Raw genomic sequence first — 20,829 nt, forward strand, 5'->3', positions numbered from 1 at the left:
GATTCTATGCCTGTTTATACAACCCAGGATTATATTAGCTTTTTGGGCTGCTGCTGCACACTGCTGGCTCATATTCAAGTTATCATCCACTAGGACTCCAAGATCCCTCTCACAGTTACTGTTTTTAAGCCAGGTACTGTAAAATATCTCAGCAATTTCCAGAGATCAAACAACTATTCTACAGGTAAAGGTGGAAAAGCATTAACAACCATCATCAACAACCATTTTTAACCTCAGTCATCTCCGTTTCCTAATAGATAGATGGGTTTGGCTAGGTGGGATGAGGCACGGGTCTGCAAATAAGTTGCCAGGTGACTCAGTAAAGCTCTCCTCTTGAGCAAGAGATAGAAGCATTTCCCCATCTACCAGTTTCCATCGTGGTGTGTATAGTTGAGAATAAATGTTTTGCTACTATCTGCTATTTGCTCTGTCCTTCTATACAGAATTCAGCCTGGGCCTGGGCCTACAGAACTGAATCTTATGGTATTGTACTTCTGAAAGTAATAATCATGCTGGGACAAGAGCAAACAAAAGACCAGAGGCCTTCCTAGCTAAATCTTGAAATGCTCATTTTCCTTAACCCATCACCTAGGGAAGGCAATTGCTCCTCCCTTTTGCAGTCTCTCCCTCTTTCCCTTCTCTCTCCCCCTTTCCCCTCTCTCTCTCTGGGAAGTGTGGCCCATAGGGTCTTTGGATCAGATGCCCAGCAACAGTAGGGATCCAAAAAGTGGGGTGTCCAGGGAAGGGGGGGGTTCCCAACCTGAGTTAAACCCCTGCCCATTTTGCACCTGCACCGTGACACTTTACACACTCTCCCTATGATGGGTGTCGCATTTTGCAAATCAGGCAATCCTTTCCGGGTAGGAGGGGTGAAATCGGTGGCCTTAATTGGTCCGCCCCTCCCAGCTCTGCAAGTAGGCCACCAGAACCCCTGCCTAAGCGAAGCCCCCCATCCACTCTCTCTCTTTCACAACTTCCCGAACTGCGCAGTGCCTCGGGCTGCGGCATCCAAAGATAGGACGCCGACATTCTATTCCCAGGTGGCAAGCTCCCCCCTCCCTCCACCCCCCAGCTGGCTCCGCCATTCGCTCCTTTTGGGGAGACCGGGCTCGAGGACCAGGGGGAGCCCGATCCAAGGTGAGGGGATGTCAGCTAGACCGCCGGGAACCAGCCGCGTGCCTGCTCCGGGCAGGAGGCGCCGTCTGCGCGTGTCCTCTCGCGCTCCCGCCTGCCGCCGGGAGATGCTCGCAGGGAAGCGCGGTTGCTGGGCGACCGCAAGGCTGCGGCCGGCCAGCCAGCCAGCCAGGAGAAACCTGCTACCAAGCTCGCCCTCGTCGCCCCCACCGGCCGCCTGCCTGCCTGCCGGCCGGCCGGGTGCGGCGTCTTCCTCCCCCGCCCTGCGGGTCACGCCCTCTCTGGCTGCCGACGCCTCGGGAGACCGGCTTTTAAAAAATAATAATAAAAAGCCAAATGCTCTCCCCGGAGAAGACACCACCAAATAAGCTTCCTGGTCCCTTAACGCCATGAAGGGAAAGGCAGGCGGGTAGGTTGCTGTCTGCGGGCTTTCGGGCTTGGGTTGGGGGTCCGCTTCCCCTGCTGCTTCGCCCCGTTCCCCGCTCCCCTCCCGCACAGCTATAGGGATGCGACGGGGGGGGCTGTTCGACGGGGGAGGCGGCCGCTTCCTTGATGGCGGGGCGCTGTGCGGTATCTGGAGAAAGGCGAAGAGGTGCTTTTTTGGGTGGGAAAGGGGGGAGGAGGAAGCTTGGAGGGGTGGAGAAATGCTGGCGCAGTGGCGGCCACCCGCAAAAGAGGCCTCGGTCCTTCGGCTTGGTCCGGGGACATCCGGGTGGGCTCCTTACCTGGGACTAGAATAATGCAGCTTCTCTGCACCTTCCAAGGAGAAAGTGAGGAAGCTGAGAGCTCCCCAGCACAGATACTCTGTTCAGGGACAAAATAAAGCTGGGTCTTCCAGAAGCCTCAAATTCAGAGCTCTAAAGGATGGTGTTATGTGGTGGGGGGAAGGAATTTGATTAGATTTGTTCGGCACACTACTCCACAAACCATGATTAAGAAATGTAAACCTCGAAGGTTTGAGTTTGCAGGTCATAGTGTTTTATTGGGATCAGTTCACTGGTCAGTTTGAGACATATAGATAGCAATAGCAATAGCACTTAGACTTTTATACAGCTTCACAGTGCTTTACAGCCCTCTCTAACCGGTTTTTACAGGGTCAGCATATTGACCCCAACAATCTGGGTCCTCATTTTACTGACCCCAGAAGGATGGAAAGTTGAGTCAACCTTGAGCCAGTCAGGATTGAACTGCTGGCAGTTGGCAGAATTAGCCTGCAGTACAGGTAGTCCTTGACCTACAACCACAATTTCTGTTGTTAAGTGAAACATTTGTTAAATAGTTTTGCCCTGTGTTAGGACCTTTCTTGCATAGTTGTTAAGTGAATCGCTGCAGTTGATAAGTTAGTAAACTGGTTCTTAAGTGAATCTGGTTTCCCCATTGACTTTGCTTATCAGAAGGTCACAAAAGGTGATCAGATGATCTTGGGAGACAGCAACAGTCATATTTTGATCACATGATTGTGGGGATGCTGGAAAGGTCATAACTGAAAAACAGTTATAAGTCACTTTTTTCAGTGCCATTGTAACTTTGAACAGTCACTAAATGAACTGTTGTAAGTTGAGGACTACCTGTACTGTGTTCTAACCTCTGGGCCACCACAACTCTTGTGGTGGACTAGTTTGTGTTGAACAGATGCCCCTTAACATTTAAGAATCCTGCAAGGACTTTGTTAGGTTTCATGGGCTGCCATGAGATTCTTAGATGAGGTGTCACCTGGGGTGACCACCATTAATTGTGGTGGTAGCAGATGATACTCAGTCAGCAACTCAGCTCTTACTCCTTTTACTGACTAAAATCTTATTTGTGCCTCTCTCCATTGATTCCTTCAAACTACAATTTTAGAAGGCCTAAGACTTCTGAATATTAATTTTCAACAACAATACTTTAATCACATTAAATTATATGAAACCTGCTTAGTTTTAATTAATTGTGATGTGCAAACTCAAAGCTTAGAGGTTTACATTTCTTAACCATTGTCTGTGGGGCAGTGTGCTGAACAAATTCAATCAGTTATTACTTATTCAGTAAATCACAGTTAAGCAGTGCATGAAACCAATCAATCTCCCCCATGCCAGTTTATATAGCCCAGTGGTTTAAAAATACATTCAGTGTAAGGTAAATATCTGTGTTAATTACTCACCAGTATGTTGAAATCTTAGGCACAACAATTTGTAAATAAACTCAAGATTAGCTTTTGAATGATATAGGTTGTGCTGCAAAATATCAGAGCATTTCTGCATAATATAACTATAAAAGCATGATTAAGACAAGGAAAACATTTTTAAAAAACAAAGATGTAATTTAGCCAGGGGATAAGTTATAATTGTATTATAGACTTGAGTGAAGCTTTTGGTTAAAAACTTTGATGGTTAAGTATGCTTCAAACTATGCTGGTTTCATACCAATTAACTAGCAAGATTTTCTTTAGAGTACATCAGCAACTGTAGTTTGGTGTGATGTTGAGAACAGAGGTACAGGTAGTCCTTGAGTTACGACCATAATTGACCCCAGAATTTGTAATGCTAAGTGAGAAATTTGCTAAGTGAGTTTTGTCCCATTTTATGATTTTTCTTGCCACATTTGTTAAGTGTATTATTGCAGTTGTTAAATTAGTAATATGGTTGTTAAGTGAATCTGGTTCCCAATTGACTTTAATTGTCAGAAGGTTGCAGAAGATGGGCACATGACCCTGGGACACTGTAACAATCATAAATGTGAACAGTTGTCAAGCATCCAAATGTAAATCAGTGTGAAAAATGGTCATAACGCACTTTTTTCAGTGCCATTGTAACTTCAAACAGTCACTAACAGAATAACAAAATAACAGAATGATGGAGTTGGAAGGGACCTTGGAGGTCTTCCAGTCCAACCCTCTGCTCAGGCAGGAAGTTCTACACCATTTCAGACAAATCGTTGTCAATCTCTTCTTTAAAAATTCCAGTATTGGAGCACTCACAACTTTTGGAAGCAGGTTGTTCCACTGATTAATTGTTCTAACTGTCAGGAAATTTCTTCTTAGTTCCAGATTGCTTCTCTCCTTGATTAGTTTCATTGCTTCTTGTCCTGCCTTCAGATGCTTTGGAGAATAGCTTGACTCCTCATCTTTGTGGCAACCCCTGAGATATTGGAACACTGCTATCATGTCCCCCCTCGTCCTTCTCTTCATTAGACTAGACATACCCAATTCCAGCAACCGTTCCTTATATGTTTTAGTCTCCAGTCCCCTGATCATCTTTGTTGCTCTTTTCTGCACTCTTTCTAGAGTCCCAACATCTAGCATCCAAACATCCAAAACTGGATGCAGTATTCCAAGCATGATCTTACTGAGATATTATAAAGTGGTATTTAATGGAAATTAGATGTGAAGGCTGTTCCCAATCAATCTTGGTAGAGAGTGGTGCTCTCTAAGAGCATACTGCAGGGCTTGGTATTCTGTCCACTCTTTAATATCTACATGAAGCCGCTGGGTGAGATCATTCATCATCATGGGTTGAAATATTATCAATATGCTGATGATACTCAACTTTACATCTCCACATCTGGTGACCGAGTGATGTTGTCACTACCCTCTCATGGTGGGTGGTGGCCGTAGGGGCCTGGATGGGGGCCTGTGGGCTATAACTGAACACTGGCAAGACCAAATAGCTTTGGGTGCATGGAATTTCAAGATCTGGTCTGACATGTTTAGTTTTGGATGGGGTTGCCCTACCATGTTCAGGTCCAGTTCACAACTTAGGAGCTCTCTGGACTCACAACTCCTGCTCGAAAATCAGATGGCGGGCATGACTATAAGAGAGTCTTTGTACAGCTTTGATTTATGCACCAACTGTGGCGTTTCCTTGATCAGGACTCCCTGCACTTGGTCATTCAAGCCCTAGTCTTGTCTGGATTACCGCAGTGCGCTTTACATGGGGCTACCCTTGAAATGCATTTGGAAGTTTCAGCTGGTACAAAGTGCGTCAGCACAAATAGTGTTTTTTGGGGGGGGCATAGAATGATCCATGTTACACCATTGCTTTGCAAGCAGCACTGGCTGCCAGTTTGCTTCTGGGTGCAGTTCAAGGTGTTGGTTATGACTTTTACAGCCCTCCATGGCATAGGTCCCGACTACCTGATGAACCCACTCGTCCTGCTAAGAAAAGCCTGCCCTACGCATACTGATAGAGGAGGCCTCTTGAGGATCTCTGACTGGAGGGATCCAGGAGAAGAGCCTTCTCTGCTGTAGCTCCAGCTCTCTAGAGCATCCTGCCCCTGGAGTAAGTTTTGCCCCCACCTCCTAACACTCTGCAAGGGCCTGAAGACTTGGCTCTGACAGTTGGCCTGGGACCCAATAGGGGAGTACATCGCTGGAGGTGGGATTGCTAGACTAATTTGCTGGTCCCATCTTCCCCTCTGCACTTCCTGTTCCCCCTCCACTCATCTTTTTAATTTCATATTACTGTACTTGAACTGTTTATTTTTATTGTTTCATTCCTTTCTATTATTGTTACATTTTTTATCATTTTGTTTTTTGTTTTATTGTTGTAAGTCGCCCAGAGTAGCCCCATGGCAAGATGGGTGGCAAATAAATTTAACAAACAAATATCTCAAGATCTTCCTTTCCAGGTATAGGTTGTAACTAACCTGAAGCTGGGCAAAGCCTATCTGGGTATAGCTTCCTTGTGCTGCTCTGGTAGTTGTTGCAAGACCAGGAGGACTACTTGATCACAGCCTAATTTCTTCAAGGAGACTATAGCTTTGTTTAGAGCAGTCAGTAGATCTGTTGGTCATGAGTTGCCTAGAAGCTTATGATCACCAGCAATTTCATCTTGGTACAGTTTAATCTGAGGTTATTTCTTGTTATTCATTCCTAATGGACTCCAGATACCAGCTCTTACCTTCAACAGCATCCTATATTGGTGGTACGATACATGTGATTCATAGAATTATAGAGGTGGAAAGAGCTGTTAAGTATCACCTCTTGCCCTATACAAGCATGCTAACTAAAGTATCCCCAACAGATAATTGTTTACTGTCAAGCGGAATACAGTACATCCAGCAAAGGGAGCACCGTACCCAATGGTGTCCATGATATGCAGTAAAGAAAATCAAGATGGTGGTTATAGTGGCAACATGGTCCCACCTTTTTGTACATGCATACAAAAAACTAGGGTTTCAACTGCACTCCTGCGATCATGTTTACTTTTTTTACTCCCACTCTGGATTCATGGACATCCTTGCCACTTACTCTCCTAGTAACTAGCACCTTTCTGAGTAATTAGTTCCATTATTAAAATGTTCTCTGTGTCTGGGAGCTTTTGCCAAGACAAGTGGAATCTATCTTTTTTGTAGTATTCTCTATTACAAGTAGTCCTTGACTTACGGCCATAGTGGAGCCCAGAATTATGATATGACATTGTGGTCATTTAAGTGAGGTGCTCACCAATCTCTACTCTCCCCATTGCAGTTGTTATTTGGAGCATGTGGTGCCTCTGGTAGTGAAGGAGGCCCTGGGTTGATGATCAAATGGTTGTAAGTCAAGGACTACCTGTATTTTGATTCCTGCCTTCTGAGAAGATAATTTTTTAAAAGTTTTTCAAGGTGACATTTTTGAAGAATGCTGTCATATGCTGTTTCAATCTTCTCAAGACTAAATCGTTTTCAGATCCTTTCATCTCTCTTCATAATCCCTTGCTCATCCTTGCTGTCTTTCTCTTTTAGTCCTATTACCACTTTTCTGAATTTTTAAATTGTAATGCCCAGAACAGAACCTATTGTTCAAGATAAGATATGAACAATGTAGAGTAAAAATGGAGTAATTATTGCCCCATGTTTTAGAAACTGCAGTTCATGGTGTCTAAAATAGTTTTTGCTTGTTTTGCAGCCACATCACTGCTGATACATATTCAGTGTGAAATCAATTACTATTCCAAGATCATTTTCACAAGTATTTTTGCCAACCCAAATATCCCATATTCTGTGTTTCACATTAGATGGTTGTTTCCTAAGAGCACAACTGTGCATTTCACTGATGTATTTCATACTGTTATTTCAGCCCATTTGTCTAACTGTTCAAAATTGTTTCAAATTTTATTTCTGTTTGCAAAGATCGTACTGTAACAAATCACCCAGTATTGTGTTATCTACAGGTTTAACAAATATTTCTTCAAATCAAAAATAAAGATGTTCAGTCCAAGACTCTAGAGTAAACCTCCTGTCTCTCCATTTAATATCACCATCCAGTTTGATTTTATTTATTTATTCATCATATTTACATACCCCTCCCATCTAACAGTCAAGTGACACTGGGTGATGTACAGCAAAGTTAAAAACAAAATTTATTCTTTCAGCACTAATTCTGCTTTGCTCCTCCTTAGTTATAGTGCTATCCCATGTCATTGTATTAAATGAAATCAAGATATGTCCGCAGCATTCTTCCATTATACTAAGGAAGCTATTCAATCAAAATGTTATGGCAAAAACCTGTCAGTGTGGCTTTTGGCTACATTATTTTCAAAGTGCTCATGGATCCATCAACTTATGACCTCCTTTAGAATCTTCCCATGTGTTGATATCGAAGTGAAGAGGATTGCTGAATCCTCTTCTTCCCCTTTTTTGAAGATAGGGATATTTGTTCTCCTACACTTGCTCCTCCTCCTCCTCCTTTCTGCAGATTATTCAAAGATCATAAAAGGTTTGGCCAGTACATCAAGGAGGCCATTCAGTACACGAGGATGAAGTTCATCTTAAAATTTAAAATCGTTGGACATAAATAGCAGTTTCATTTTACTTGGTAACTTTTCAGTTTGTTCCTCTGTCCTACTTTTCAGAATTACTCAGTAGAACACATTCCCTCTTGTTGGAGAACACTGGACCAGAATAGTTTTGAACAGTTCTATCTTTTCTTTGCTATCCATTACCCTTTTTTTTTTTTGCTAGCCATCTTGATTGAACAGCTGATGAAAAGATATTTTCTTTTCCTTTTATTTTGAACATACCTAAAGAAGCTCTATTTGCTGTTTTTTAACCTCTCACCAACTTTAATTGATTCTGACCTTTAACTTTCCAATGTCCTTTCTGTAAATATTTACTATCTCAGGGTATTCTACCTTGATAAATTGTGCCTTTTCCAGCTTTTATAGTTATCCTAGGTTGTAATGTCCTGTAGTAAAAAAAAAACACCTATCATTTTGATATGTAAGTTTAGCCAAGATGCTATTGCTTATTCGTTATCAGACTGCTATTCCTTCATATCTTTTCTCTTGTATCTCTTGGGGTATGCAAAATGTTTCAAAATGCAAAATGTTTCAAGCATGAAACATTTGTATGTTGTATGGGTATACAAAATGTTTCAAGCATGAAATAGCTCAAAGCTTACAGTTTAGATTTGAAAATAGGCTGCTCTGTGAGCTGTTTTTGAGTACCCAGAGCATGAAATAGTGCTGTTTTGAGCTTGAAATACTTCTAAAATGCTCAAAACAGTATATCTCATGGTCTGGGAGCAATTTTTGTATAGTACTTGAAATAGAAAGCTTGGTAAAATGTATGCTCAAAAAAAAAATTATATCAGTTTGCATACTGTATCATTAATGCTTCTTACTTATGGTGGAATGATATAAATACCAATTTCAAATAAATGGATCTATACCCTATGTGCCACTTAAAAAATGTTTGAGGCATAGGCTTCTTCATTTGCTTGAATCACAGGCAGTTCACGAGAACATTTATAGATGCTGTGATCTATGTTCAGAAAGAGGTCAATGGTGGCCCAAGTGCATGAACCAGAGTACGTGAAGCACTTATACTAGGAGTGGACAATCTATAACTTCATGTGAATCTATAACTCTCTCAGAACCCTTGCTTATGCCACTAAAATTCAGCAGTAAACTTGCTCTGTAATTTTCTTCAAGATAGGCACATCAGACCTCTGAATGTTTTCACACAGTTACTTAAAAAAATAATCCAAATCCCCAACCCAATATAATTTTAAACCTGCCCCATGTTGACGTCACCACATCTGGACACAATCCTTTGGTTCTCTGACAGCAAAATAATGCATTTTTAAAAGTGCAGTTACTTAGCTAAAAAAAAAAATGGCCCAGTCTTGACCAAAAACATTTGGGAAATGGTTAGTATGGAATAAAAACTCTAGATAAAAGCTTATAATAATTAAATTGAATCATATTCTGTGAATTTCTGAAGCGGGCTCAAGTATCTAGTAGCCACAACCGGCCTGTTTCAGCACAAATGATCATTAAGAAATGCACAGCTATTACATATTTGATGATGAATTACGGATGAGACAGTATGGATAGAGATACTGGACTAGGACCTGGGAGTCCTAAACATAATACATGTTTTGGTGAGAGAGAGAGGTTCCCTAAAGAAGCTCAGAAGACTAAACCTCTTGTGAGAAGTAAGTCTTCATCCTGGTTCATAAGTCTTCATCCTGGTTCATCCAAGCCGGGAATAAATAGGCAACATGGAGACTGCTTTGGGAAGAAGGTTACAGTTTATTGAAGAAGCAGAAAGATGGCCCTTGCAGGAAAGAGCAAAGGAGAGGAAAGAGAGAGAGCACACGGGCAGTAGGTTTTTTTATACCCTCTCTAGCCTTGTTTGGAATAGTTTCCTGTTCCTGTGGCATGAACCTTGAGGCTGTTTCTGTGTGTTTGTCTAGGCCTTGATATCTGTGGTTTAATCCTATTATCATATCCTACTTCCCAGGTGATGGGGCTAATGACTCCTAGAGTTTGGGTGGGGTATGCAGATCTTCTCTTTGTCTTCTTGATTGCTCTGGCTTCAACTTTCTGATGGTTTTACATCTGCATTTGTATGGGGCTAAAGTCTTGCTTGGGGCAGAGAGATAGATTTGGGGCCAGGTTTGGTTTTAAAAAGTCCTTTTGGGAAAAAATATATTTTTCTGCCCTTTTTAATATTTTCTTCTCTGGGCTAACTTCCCTCACTCTGGTCCTAGTAACTGACCCAGATTGGTTCCTGCAACATTGTCCCGCAAAGTGTATATTTGCCTTCATTCATGAGTCCTAGACTCAAGTCCACTCTTAGCCATGGATGCTCACTGGGTAACTTGAATGTTAGAGTTGTCTGGGCTCTATTTTGCTAGCAACTATTTAATGATCGTATTAGATAACATCATTGAGGCAAGAAGTAAAGGACAGTGAGGTTTATTGGTTGTAGGACAGGGAGGTTTGTTGGTTGACAAAGTTGTATATATCCTTCTATTATAGGCATGTCAAACTTGTGATGTCACGTGACGTTGCGCGACATACCGCGACTTTTTTCCCATTGCCAGCAATGGGGTGGGCGTGGTTTCGGCCCGCAAGCCGACAGTTTGACATGCCTTTTTCTGTTATGTCAGCTATGTGCATGGCTGGGTTGCAGAGTTCTATAGGTAGTAGTCAATATGCTTTAAAATTAAGTCTTTGATTATTAAGCCTCACGTAGGATATAAGTCAGAACGTCAGAGACAGACCACTGGTTCATCTCCAGAGTTGCTGTGAGGAATATTTTTGCTATCTAGTGCAGTGTTTCTCAACCTTGACAATTTTAAGGCATGTGGACTTCAACTCCCAGAATTCCACAGCCAGCATTGCTGGCTGTGGAATTCTGGGAGTTCAAGTCCACATGCCTTAAAATTGTCAAGGTTGAGAAACACTGACCTAGTGGATGAAGTCACTCAGATCTATGCTATGTTGGGCTCTGACTGGGCAGGTCTGCTTGGGGCTAGTCTTCTGATTGAATTTGAGGAGACGTTTGACAAAATGGTTCTCTGCATTATTATTTTGGCCACCTGTTTGTTGGATCAAGTTCACTCAGAGTGATTTGCAGCTGGGCACATGTGTTAAGCAGTCTCTTTGAAGGAGAAGGTGGTATATTCAGCTATTGAAAAATTAGTCAAATCGCAGCTGCAGAAGACCCTGAATGAAGAAATTATCTAGACCTGTTTCAGACTGTTTTAAAGTGGGGACTTAATATGAAGATAGCCTTGGCTGTGTGTATAGAAGAACCGTGGGAGGATTAGGTTGGAGATCCTCGCATCCATTCTTCTCCTAGATCTCTAGGCTGCTTCAATACCTTCTGTATTGGCTCAGGGAACCAGGAGCCAACAGCAATATTTTATAATTGTAGCTAGTGTTGATAGAAGGTGACAACTAGTGCTTTGAATTGCAGAAAGAAAAAATTAAGAGCCAGTGCAGTTCATACAAGAGCGGCATAATGCAGGCAAACCAAAGTCCTGTAGGTATCCTTCATTCTGGACCAGCTGTAACTTCTAAATGGTTTTCAATTGCAGTCCATTTGATACACAAAATAAAACTGTGCAAAGGCCTCTTTAGACACATTGGCCATCTGCTCCTCAATCAAGAAATGTAGGACAACTCCCAAATTACATTCTAGCCCTCTTCAGGAAAGCGCAACTCATTCAAGAGTCGGATCACATATCATTGAAGCCTGGGGAGCCAAAACCCCCAAACCACTTCATCTTGCTAAGGTTGAATTGGATCTAGATCCTCTCTATTCAGATCCTCATAGCCGGGTATGAGGTGGGTGCGGCTTCCAGTCCCCGGAGCAGGTCAAGAAAGATACTGTGGTTGATCGCATCACAAGCCACCCCTATTCAGAGCCCTCCAGAGATCATCCACAAGCATAGTCAATGCTGTCTCAATACAAAACCCAGTCTCAATTCTAACTGAAAAGGGTCTAGATCAGGGGTGTCAAACTCGCAACATCATGTGACGTGTCGTGACGTAAGGCGACTTTTTTTGTCATTGCCGGCAATGGAGTGGATGCGGTTTTGCTATGATGCATCCAGCCCGTGAGCCGGCAGTTTGACACCCCTGGTCTAGATAATCTTAATCGAGATTTTCTGCAGCTGAGTGTCAGCCACCCTCTCAACAAATTTCAGGAAAATTTTAGTTAGAGTAATTCTACTTACTGCTTCTGGATGCAGTATTTTTTATTTTTATTTTTTTGCATTTTTGATATGGTTGATTTGAAATGCTTATAGTAGTCCTTGACTTACGACCAGCTGCTTAGTGAATGTTTGATGTTCCAGCAGCCATCTCTCCATGGCCACGTTTCATCTGGCAGCCCATACTTATAGCTGTTTACAATATCTGCGGTTTACATGGCTGCGATTTGCCACATTTTTGCCAAAAACCAGCATTTACTTCCATTTTTTTTTGCAGAAGACCCCAGAGCAAACAATGGCTTCACTTAATAACTGTGGTATTCGCTTAATGATGATGGATTCACTTAATGACCATGGTGATTGGTTTAACGACTGCAAAAAAAGATAAAATCAGGTCAGTAATATAATGACCCGCTTTTACAACTATCACAACTTGCAACTGTAATGGGCAGGCTCCATTATGGTCATAAGTCATGGACTACCCATACTGCTTCTCAGTTACCATTATGACCTTGGGTGTTGATTGGAGGGAGCTTAGTAATGCCATGTTGTGTTCTTTGGTTGTAAGTGGTCTTTGTGGATAACATCTGCTACTTTTTCATGTATATGTCCTATCACCATGATGGCGAACCTTTTAGAGACCAAGTGCCCAAACTGCAACCCAAAACCCACTTATGTATTGTCGGATGCCGGGTGGGCATGGCCCATTGGGTGGGTGTGGCCAATTAGATGGGAATGGCCCATTGGATGGGCGTGGCTGCAGTGGTAATGGCAGCATGGGTGGGACTAAAAAGTTCAATCAATCAATTCCAACTTTGCGAGTTTTTTTCCCCCGCGAGAAGTTGAAATTGATTGATTGAACCTTTTTTTTTTGCACAAGCGGCAGTGGCCTAAAGCAAAAAGGTTTTATAAAATCCAGCTGAAGGCCTAGGGTTGGGGTGACAGCACGCATGCCCACAGAGAGGGCTCTGCGGGCCACCTGTGGCATGCGTGCCATAGGTTCACCACCATGGTCCTGTCACATGGTTCCACGGTCTTCATTTAAGTTTGTGTAAAATATTTTATATGGGATCTGTTGGTTTCTCTGCTTCAGTTATCTCTCTTTTAGCTAGTTATCCAGTAGAATCGCTTTGGAGATAAAATGATGAGCGATCCACACAAAAGCCATCTTGAGTTCCAAGAAGATGGGCAAGATATGTCAATGATGAATACTTTTAAATATTTTACCTTTTTATTTATATATTATATAGCAGAGTTCCCCAACCTTTCCGACTTGGTGGCCTGGAAGGAAAGGGAACAGCAGGGCAATGTGCGTGTGCGCAACCACGGGTGCATGTGCAAACAGGTGCGTGCATGCTCAAGTGGGCCATGCATACCCATAGCATGCGCACTGGCACCCGTGCACATGGTCAAATGGCCTGTGCTCTGGCGCCCACACACTGCACAAACAGGCTGCACACGCTCACGGCCCGCACCCTGGCACCCACACGCATGTGCAAAAGGGCCACTGGCGCCTGCACAGTGATGTTACTGTGAGTGGGGCAGGGCTCGCCAGCTATTCCCAGGGTCCAGTGGCCAACAGGTTAGGGACCCCAGTTATATAATGTATGTTTTATTTATTTAGAAATAAAGCACACCAATTGTGTGGATTGGTTGTTTGAATACAATTTTCTGAAATGATCAGTTGATAAAAAAATTTTAAGTGACCATGTCACATATAAAACATTTTTTCTCATCTACTATTAATTCAAATGGAATATTCATCTATTGGGATAGTGCTTGTTTGTTTTTATTCAATTGTTTATTTATATTCCACCTTTACTTTTTAAAAATACATCGAGCATATTTAAGACTCCTTTTCCCTCCTGTTTTCCCCCAACAACAACTTTGTGAGGTGGGTAGGGCTAAGAGACAATGACTAGCCCAAAGTCACCGAAACTGAGTCTATGTCAGGGGTAGGCAACCTTGGCTCTTTTATGATTCGTGGACTTCAACTCCCAGATTCCTGAGCCAGCTATGCTGGCTCAGGAATTCTGGGAGTTGAAATCCACAAGTCATAAAAGAGCCAAGGTTGCCTATCCTGGTCTATGAGCTGTGTCATTGAACCATTTTGGGGGGTGGGGGTGGGGACAAAACTGAAGTAGAAAAAAAGTTCAGAGATTATCAGTGAGTTGTTGAAAAGGTTCATTAAAAATAAAAGTAAAGCCGAGTTAAATTGCAGGCATTCTTAAGTGAAGTATATCAACACATGTTGAAATTAATGAGACGTAATAGTGTACTGTACACATTATATCCCATGTTTTTAGAAAAGAGTCAACATATTTAAACATAAAATCAGTTTTCAAAATTCTAGTTCTGTTATATACTATATTGACATTGCATAGTTCAGATATTCATTTCATCATGTTAATATTTCGAGTATGCTGGAAAGGGAATTGAATTAGGCTGCCGTATGGTTCTTCCTTGTACTCTCACTAGATTAAAATGAGATTTAAGATCATAAAGACTAAAAGCAGAGCATGGCCTTTCAGTATAATTATCTTTGATTCATTTATTATCCTAATTGCCAAGTTCTGAATTCTTCAATCACCAAACAATGTTATTCAGAAATTTCTTTACCAAAACTATATCAAGATATGTATCATTTCTGCTGTTTCCTTTTTCTCTCCCCTCTGCATTCCAAATTATTCTGTTGCTTCCATGGAAACTAAACATTGGAAATTGAGTGTCAAGCTTGTTCTCATGAAATCTGGGAGTTCCACATATTTTCACAAAATCCAGAAGCAATCTGAATATAGTTTCCAAGAAGAAAATTCTTCCTGATTTCTTTAAGGCTTAATGAGGTTTTTTTTTTTTGCAAATGAAAGTTTAGAACTGGAAATTTTCTTGTTTTAAACAGGGATATAATCTACTAGAAAACATAATCCATCAAAAGCATAACTGTAAAAGACAGATTAGAAATAAAAATTAAACTAAGGAAGAAAATGGTAAGAGAACACATCTGATATTTTCAAATCACCAGGACCTAACAAATGACATCCCAGAGTTCTGAAGGAGCTGGCAGATGTTATCTCAGAACCATTGTACAATATTTTTCAAAGATTCTGGAGCACCGGGGAATTTCCTGAGAACTGGAAAAGAGCTGATGTGGTTCCCATCTTCAAAAAAAAAAAAAAAAAAAAAGGGGGGGGGGGACAAACACAGGTTTCTACAGACCAATCAGTTCTTGGGAAGATCCTGGAAAAGATAATAAAAAAACACCTAGAAGCAAATAAAGTTATAATAAGAAGCCAGCATGGGTTTATCAAAAGTAGAGCCAATCTTATTTAATTCTTTGACAAAGTGACTAAATTAATAGACCAGTGAAATGCTGTGGACATAGTATACTTGGATTTCAGAAAGGCATTTGACAAAGTAAACCACAAGCTACTTCTTAGTAAGCTAGAAAAATGTGGATTAGACAACATCATCACCAGATACATTTGTAACTGGCTAATAAACTGCACTCAACATGTAGTCCTTAATGGTACTACATCTACATGGAGGGAAGTAAGCAGTGGGGTATCCCAAGGTCCTATTTTAGGCCCAATACTCTTCAATATTTTTAAATACAATTTGATGAGGAAATAGTAGGGAATAGAAGGAGGAATTCATCAAATTTGCAGATGACACTAAGCTGGCAGAAATAGTCAGTACTGCAGAAGATCCTTATGGATCTCGACAGATTTGAACAATGGGCCCTATCTAACAAAATGCAATTCAGTGAAGAGAAAAGCAAGAAAAAAGCAACTGCACAAGTACAGATTAGGTGAAACCTGGCTCAATAGCAGTAACTGCGAGAGGGGTCTTGGAGTCTTAGTGGACAATCGTTTAAATATGAGCCAGCAGTGTGTGACAGCAGCCAAAAAAGCCAGTGCAATCATAGGATGCATTAACAGAGAGATAGAGTCAAGATCACATGAGGTACTAGTACTGCTTTACAAAGCCTTAATAAGACCACACCTGGAATACTGCATCACAGTTTTGGCCATCACATTATAAAAAAGAGGTTGAGACTTTTGAAAAAATGCAGAGAAGGGGCCTGGAAACTAAAACATGATGAATGGTTGTAGGAATTTCATGTGGCTAGTCTAGTGAAAAGAAGGGCCAGGGGAGACATGATAGCAGTATTCCAATATTTAAAGGGCTGCCACAGATAAGAGGGGGGTCAACCTATTTCCCAAAGCACCAGAAGGCAAGACAAGAAACAATTGATGGAAACTAATCAAGGAGAGATTCAACCTACAAGTAAGGAAAAAATTCCTGACAGTGAGAACAATCAACCAGTGGAATGGCTTGCCTTTAGAAGTTGTGGACAGCCACCTGTCTGAAATGGTATAAGGTCTCCTGCTTTAGTAGGGGGTTGGACTAGAAGACCTCCAAGATCCCTGATATCTTATTCTATTGATATGTTTGTATGTAGACATATATATGCATGCACTCCCATATACTCCTTTTAATTTTTAGCTTTCAGCAAGTGCCTAGATTTGGAGTTAAACAAGGTTAGGCATGGTTTGTATTTCAATCGGGAATCACCAGGGAATACCAGGGCTATGGGCCAGACTGTGAAATCAGAAAGGATCAGCTGCAAGCCTTTTCTATACTACTGGAAAGTAAACTGCACAGTTGTGCCTATGTAGTACCAGCAAAGAAGTTTAGCTTCAGTGTATCTTTTTATTCTTGGTTGACAATGATATATTACAGTGAAAATTTGAATTAGAGTTAGGAATGATATAGTGTATGAATTCCAGATAAAACTGGGAATATCAGAAAATCTAGAGTTATATGGTGGAATGCATGTATGTATTGTTTGATTGTTTGAGGGAACTGTCTCTTGCCAAGCATATCTATCAGATCTCACAGGAAGGGCATGTTGTGGGTTCCCCCCACAAAGGAATGTAATTTGACAAGACCCAGGAGAGACTTTTCTGCCACCCTTTACAACGTCACTCCTGCTGAGATCAGATTGGCACCAACATTCCTGAAGGGTCTGAAAACATGGCTTTGCCTTCGGCCTTGGGATCCAGTAACATTGGCACAGAGTCTGCAAACTGGCTGTATAATTAGGAATAAGTGTTACCCCATAAGTTAGTGGGTTTTAAATAATTTTTATGATTTTTATTGTTTTTAAAGTTTTTAGGTTTTTTTGCTACCTCTTTGGTTACTTTTTTATATTTTTTGTGATTTTTAACATTGTATGCTGCTCAGAGTCGTGTATGTGAGATGGACAACTTGTATAAATTTACCAAACAAAATAAAAGAAAATTCTCTAGCATGAGTTAAATGAAACATTGTTCTCCAACTAGTATTTCTTTAATAGGCTGAATTTATAATTTCCAGAGTTCACAGCTATCATGAGTAAAAATTCTAAGAGTGCCAAACCTATTATTTCCGAAGATAGTCAAATTGGGAAGTTTGCAGGAAAATATAAAATACAGTGGCCGATTTGTTTATACACATAAATGTTATGTAAGATCAATATTTTTTAAATAAAAAACACATGCTTATTTAAGACAGTTATAAAAATCATTTCAGATTTTAAGCACTCATAAGTTTAAGTTTCAAGTAAAATATTATGTCAGATTTTGCACCCAGTTTCTCTGTCAGATTTTGGATTCAGTTTCTAGTTACATAAACTTTGGGGAGTATGAATAATAGTATCTCATGTCTTTTCTTGGCTCTTCTTACTCATTTTGATTGTACATCTTAATATGATTATGTCCAAATAGGAGCTGCAGTCTAATATGGATTTACTAACCATAATTCTACCTGTTGGAAAGAAGTTTGTTTAAAATTGTCATCGGTCAACCAATATCATGCTACAGTTTGCCAGTTTTAAATGAAAGAAATTAAGGTATATGGAGAAGCAATTTAGAAAGCAGTTTACACTTTTTAGATTGTCAAATCTATAGAAAAAGACTTGAGTTCTTGCTTGTATGATTCACTTTTAGCTTAATTAGCATTATGTACTCCTATAAGAAGTCTTATATTCATCATGGTTATTTGGAAGTATTTTTATTATCTTTTCTAGTTTCACACATTCATTCCTATCACAGGTAACTTCTTTCAAAAATCTACCTATTCCTGCTAATCCAACCCTAAACAGGTTTGGATTAGCAGAATTAATGTTAGACTTCCTGTCAGCCAACTCAATTCAGCTTGCATCCAGGTGTTTTCTATTGAAAGCTGCTGTAGCATATGGATAAATGGTTTTGCATTTTTCAACACACTATTTACTTTTTCTTGAAGGGTAAAATGCTTTTCATTCAATAAGTGTTCTCACATGCAGGTGATAATAAACAACATAGTTTGTGTAATAGGTAAAATATGCTCAATACAAACCAAATATGGCAAAGATTTAATATTTTTGTACAATCAATTTTATATACAACCAACAAAAGACCATTCAAATGTATAATCCTGCTTTCCTTCAGCTTTTCAAATAAACTACAATGATGAATGTTAAAGCAATAATAACAACACTGTAGAATGACATGGCTGAAATGTGAAAAAAGTATCTTGAAACATCAACTATCTTCTATCGCAGAGGTCCCCAACCCCTGGTCCATGGACCAGTACTTGGCTGTGGCATGCCAGCAACCAGTCTGCACAAACAAGCGAAGCCCCATCCGTGGGATGCAGGCAGTACACAAAACCATGCACTCTCCGGTCCGTGGAAAAACCTTTCTCCATGGAACTGGTCCCTGGTGCCCAAAAGATTGGGGACCTCTGTTCTATTGTACCTCTGCTGGATGGAAATTCTGGTTTATTATGAATAAGCTGTCTGCTCACACTTAATTTGTAGACTTTGGGCCACGTGTAACCATTCTCTAAAATATCTGCCACCTAATTTTGGAGGTAGTACCAAATAGCTGCTCAGTGGCCACTTTTGGTAATCAAATGGATAGCAAAACACAGCAATATTTGGATTGTATGTGTGTCTATGTATATGTGTCTATTTTAAACATGCATGCATATAAATACAACTTTTTAAAGATGTGCACCAACTCCCAGTGAAACCATTATGGCAAAACAATAAATGATTTCCTTAGCATGTTGTTTCCTTAGGCTCAAGGTACTTTTTGTTTCTTCCCAAGTAATCTAGGATTCACAAACTAAGAATTTAGATCTCTTAAAAGGTGTGACATGCAAACTTCTGGTAGCAAATTATTCCTACCTTATTTTTTGTTGTTGTTAGTGTGAGCAGCTAAATAAGAGTTTCTAATCCATAATATGACAGAATGAATTAGTACTAAATGATGACTAAATGAAGAAAAAGACAGGAATAAAGTAAAGTAAATTGGCTGCCATGTACTTGCCTAATCTAGTAAAGTCAAATCTCTAATGGCTTTGTTTCTGTGTTTATTTCCATAATTTGTATGTCAGGGATCTGGACAAATGTCCATAATCTTTAATCTTGTCAAGCAGATTATAGCTTGATTTTCCCCCTTTCTTTTTTTTTAAGGCCATTTCACCGTTTTATATAATCAAAGCTAATTTCAGTATGCTGAAAAGGAAACAGAGTTCTAGGGTAGAAGCCCAGCCTGTAACAGATTTTGGTCCTGATGAATCCTTATCAGACAACGCAGATATCCTGTGGGTTAACAAACCAGTAAGTATGATATACTACCTTAACTTTCTTACCTTTGGAATATGATTAAGATGTAATTAAGCATTGATAAGTTCCATTGATGTTGATGCAATCAATGGAAAATATGTGCTTAAATGTCTCTTGATGGGTAAACAAAAGTATGTGTTTACATTTCTATTATTTGAATTTAGTGGATTTTGAAAAGATACTTTGTTAATGGGAGCAGCTAAATAAGAATTTCTAATCCATAATATTACAAAATGAATCAGTACAGTACTAAATGATGACTAAATGAAGAAAAAGATGTATAATGCAGTTGCATTAATATATACACACATACACACGTGATAAATGATATCAATTTCTTCTCTTAGAACTGCTGTATATCTAGGGAAATTAACATAAAGAATTGGAAAAGGAGAATAATTGAAAGAGCCCACTTTAGCCTTGTCTTTGCACAGCTCTAAACAAGGCCTTTGTGAATTGCTTTCTGAACTTTTCCTTCATTTCTGGCATGAATAAACTGTCTTATCCACATTCCTTCAATGCCCAATCCAATTTTACTATTTATTTTTTTATTTTTTCAGTTACTTTCCTTTTTCTATATTTTGCATAAATCCAATCTAACAGGACAAAAGTATTCTGTTAAATTTAAAAATTATTCTGAAAAAAATTAAAATGGGTCTGAGTTTTGAGCAGTATTGAAGCTTTCTGTTAAAACAGAAGTCTCATATTCTGTTAGCAAAAGGGAAAATCAAGTACACAAATTCACTAGTGAGAATAAGGAAGCCAACAAGAAGCATGGAAATATTCTAGCCCCGTGCTACAGACACCATATTTAAAAAGTTGTTTTAAAAAGAAAATCAAATAATACAAATGTTCAAAAATGGAAAAATGCAATTACCTTATTTTTCCGTCTATAAGACGCACCCTTGTATAAGACGCATCCTTGCAGCTACAGCCCGAGTTGTGCCAGTGAAAAATGAGTCATAGAAGGCAACTTCAGTGGGACCGGCAGCATCCTTGGGGCAGCGCGATCCTCCAGCACCAGGTGGCATCTAAGGCCGGCTTTCTCCCCATCCAGGCAGCATCTTGGACCAGTGATATCCTCCTGCACCAGGCGACATGGCAGTGGCATGTAAAGAACCCACACAGGCAT

The 20,829-nt window shown here is 40.3% G+C and overlaps 1 protein-coding gene across 8 annotated transcripts in view; it reads left to right on the forward strand.

Annotated features, from left to right (window-relative positions):
• Positions 1–879: 879 nt before the first annotated feature.
• The window catches only part of NALCN (sodium leak channel, non-selective), a 222,774-nt gene continuing 202,824 nt past the window's right edge, over positions 880–20,829 (forward strand). For 6 of the 8 annotated variants that reach the window (XM_039337739.1, XM_039337745.1, XM_039337743.1 and 3 more), the window contains exons 1-3: positions 1,150–1,543; positions 12,318–12,434; positions 19,545–19,691. In XM_039337739.1, coding sequence (XP_039193673.1) covers positions 19,584–19,691 — 108 coding nt within the window. In that variant the 5' untranslated portion in view covers positions 1,150–1,543; positions 12,318–12,434; positions 19,545–19,583. The other 2 variants (XM_039337741.1, XM_039337740.1) reach the window with 2 other exon arrangements.

This window comes from Crotalus tigris, unplaced genomic scaffold, assembly GCF_016545835.1.
Source record: "Crotalus tigris isolate CLP2741 ecotype Arizona unplaced genomic scaffold, ASM1654583v1 scf7180000017685.4511686, whole genome shotgun sequence".
Classification (NCBI taxonomy): Eukaryota; Metazoa; Chordata; class Lepidosauria; order Squamata; family Viperidae; genus Crotalus; species Crotalus tigris.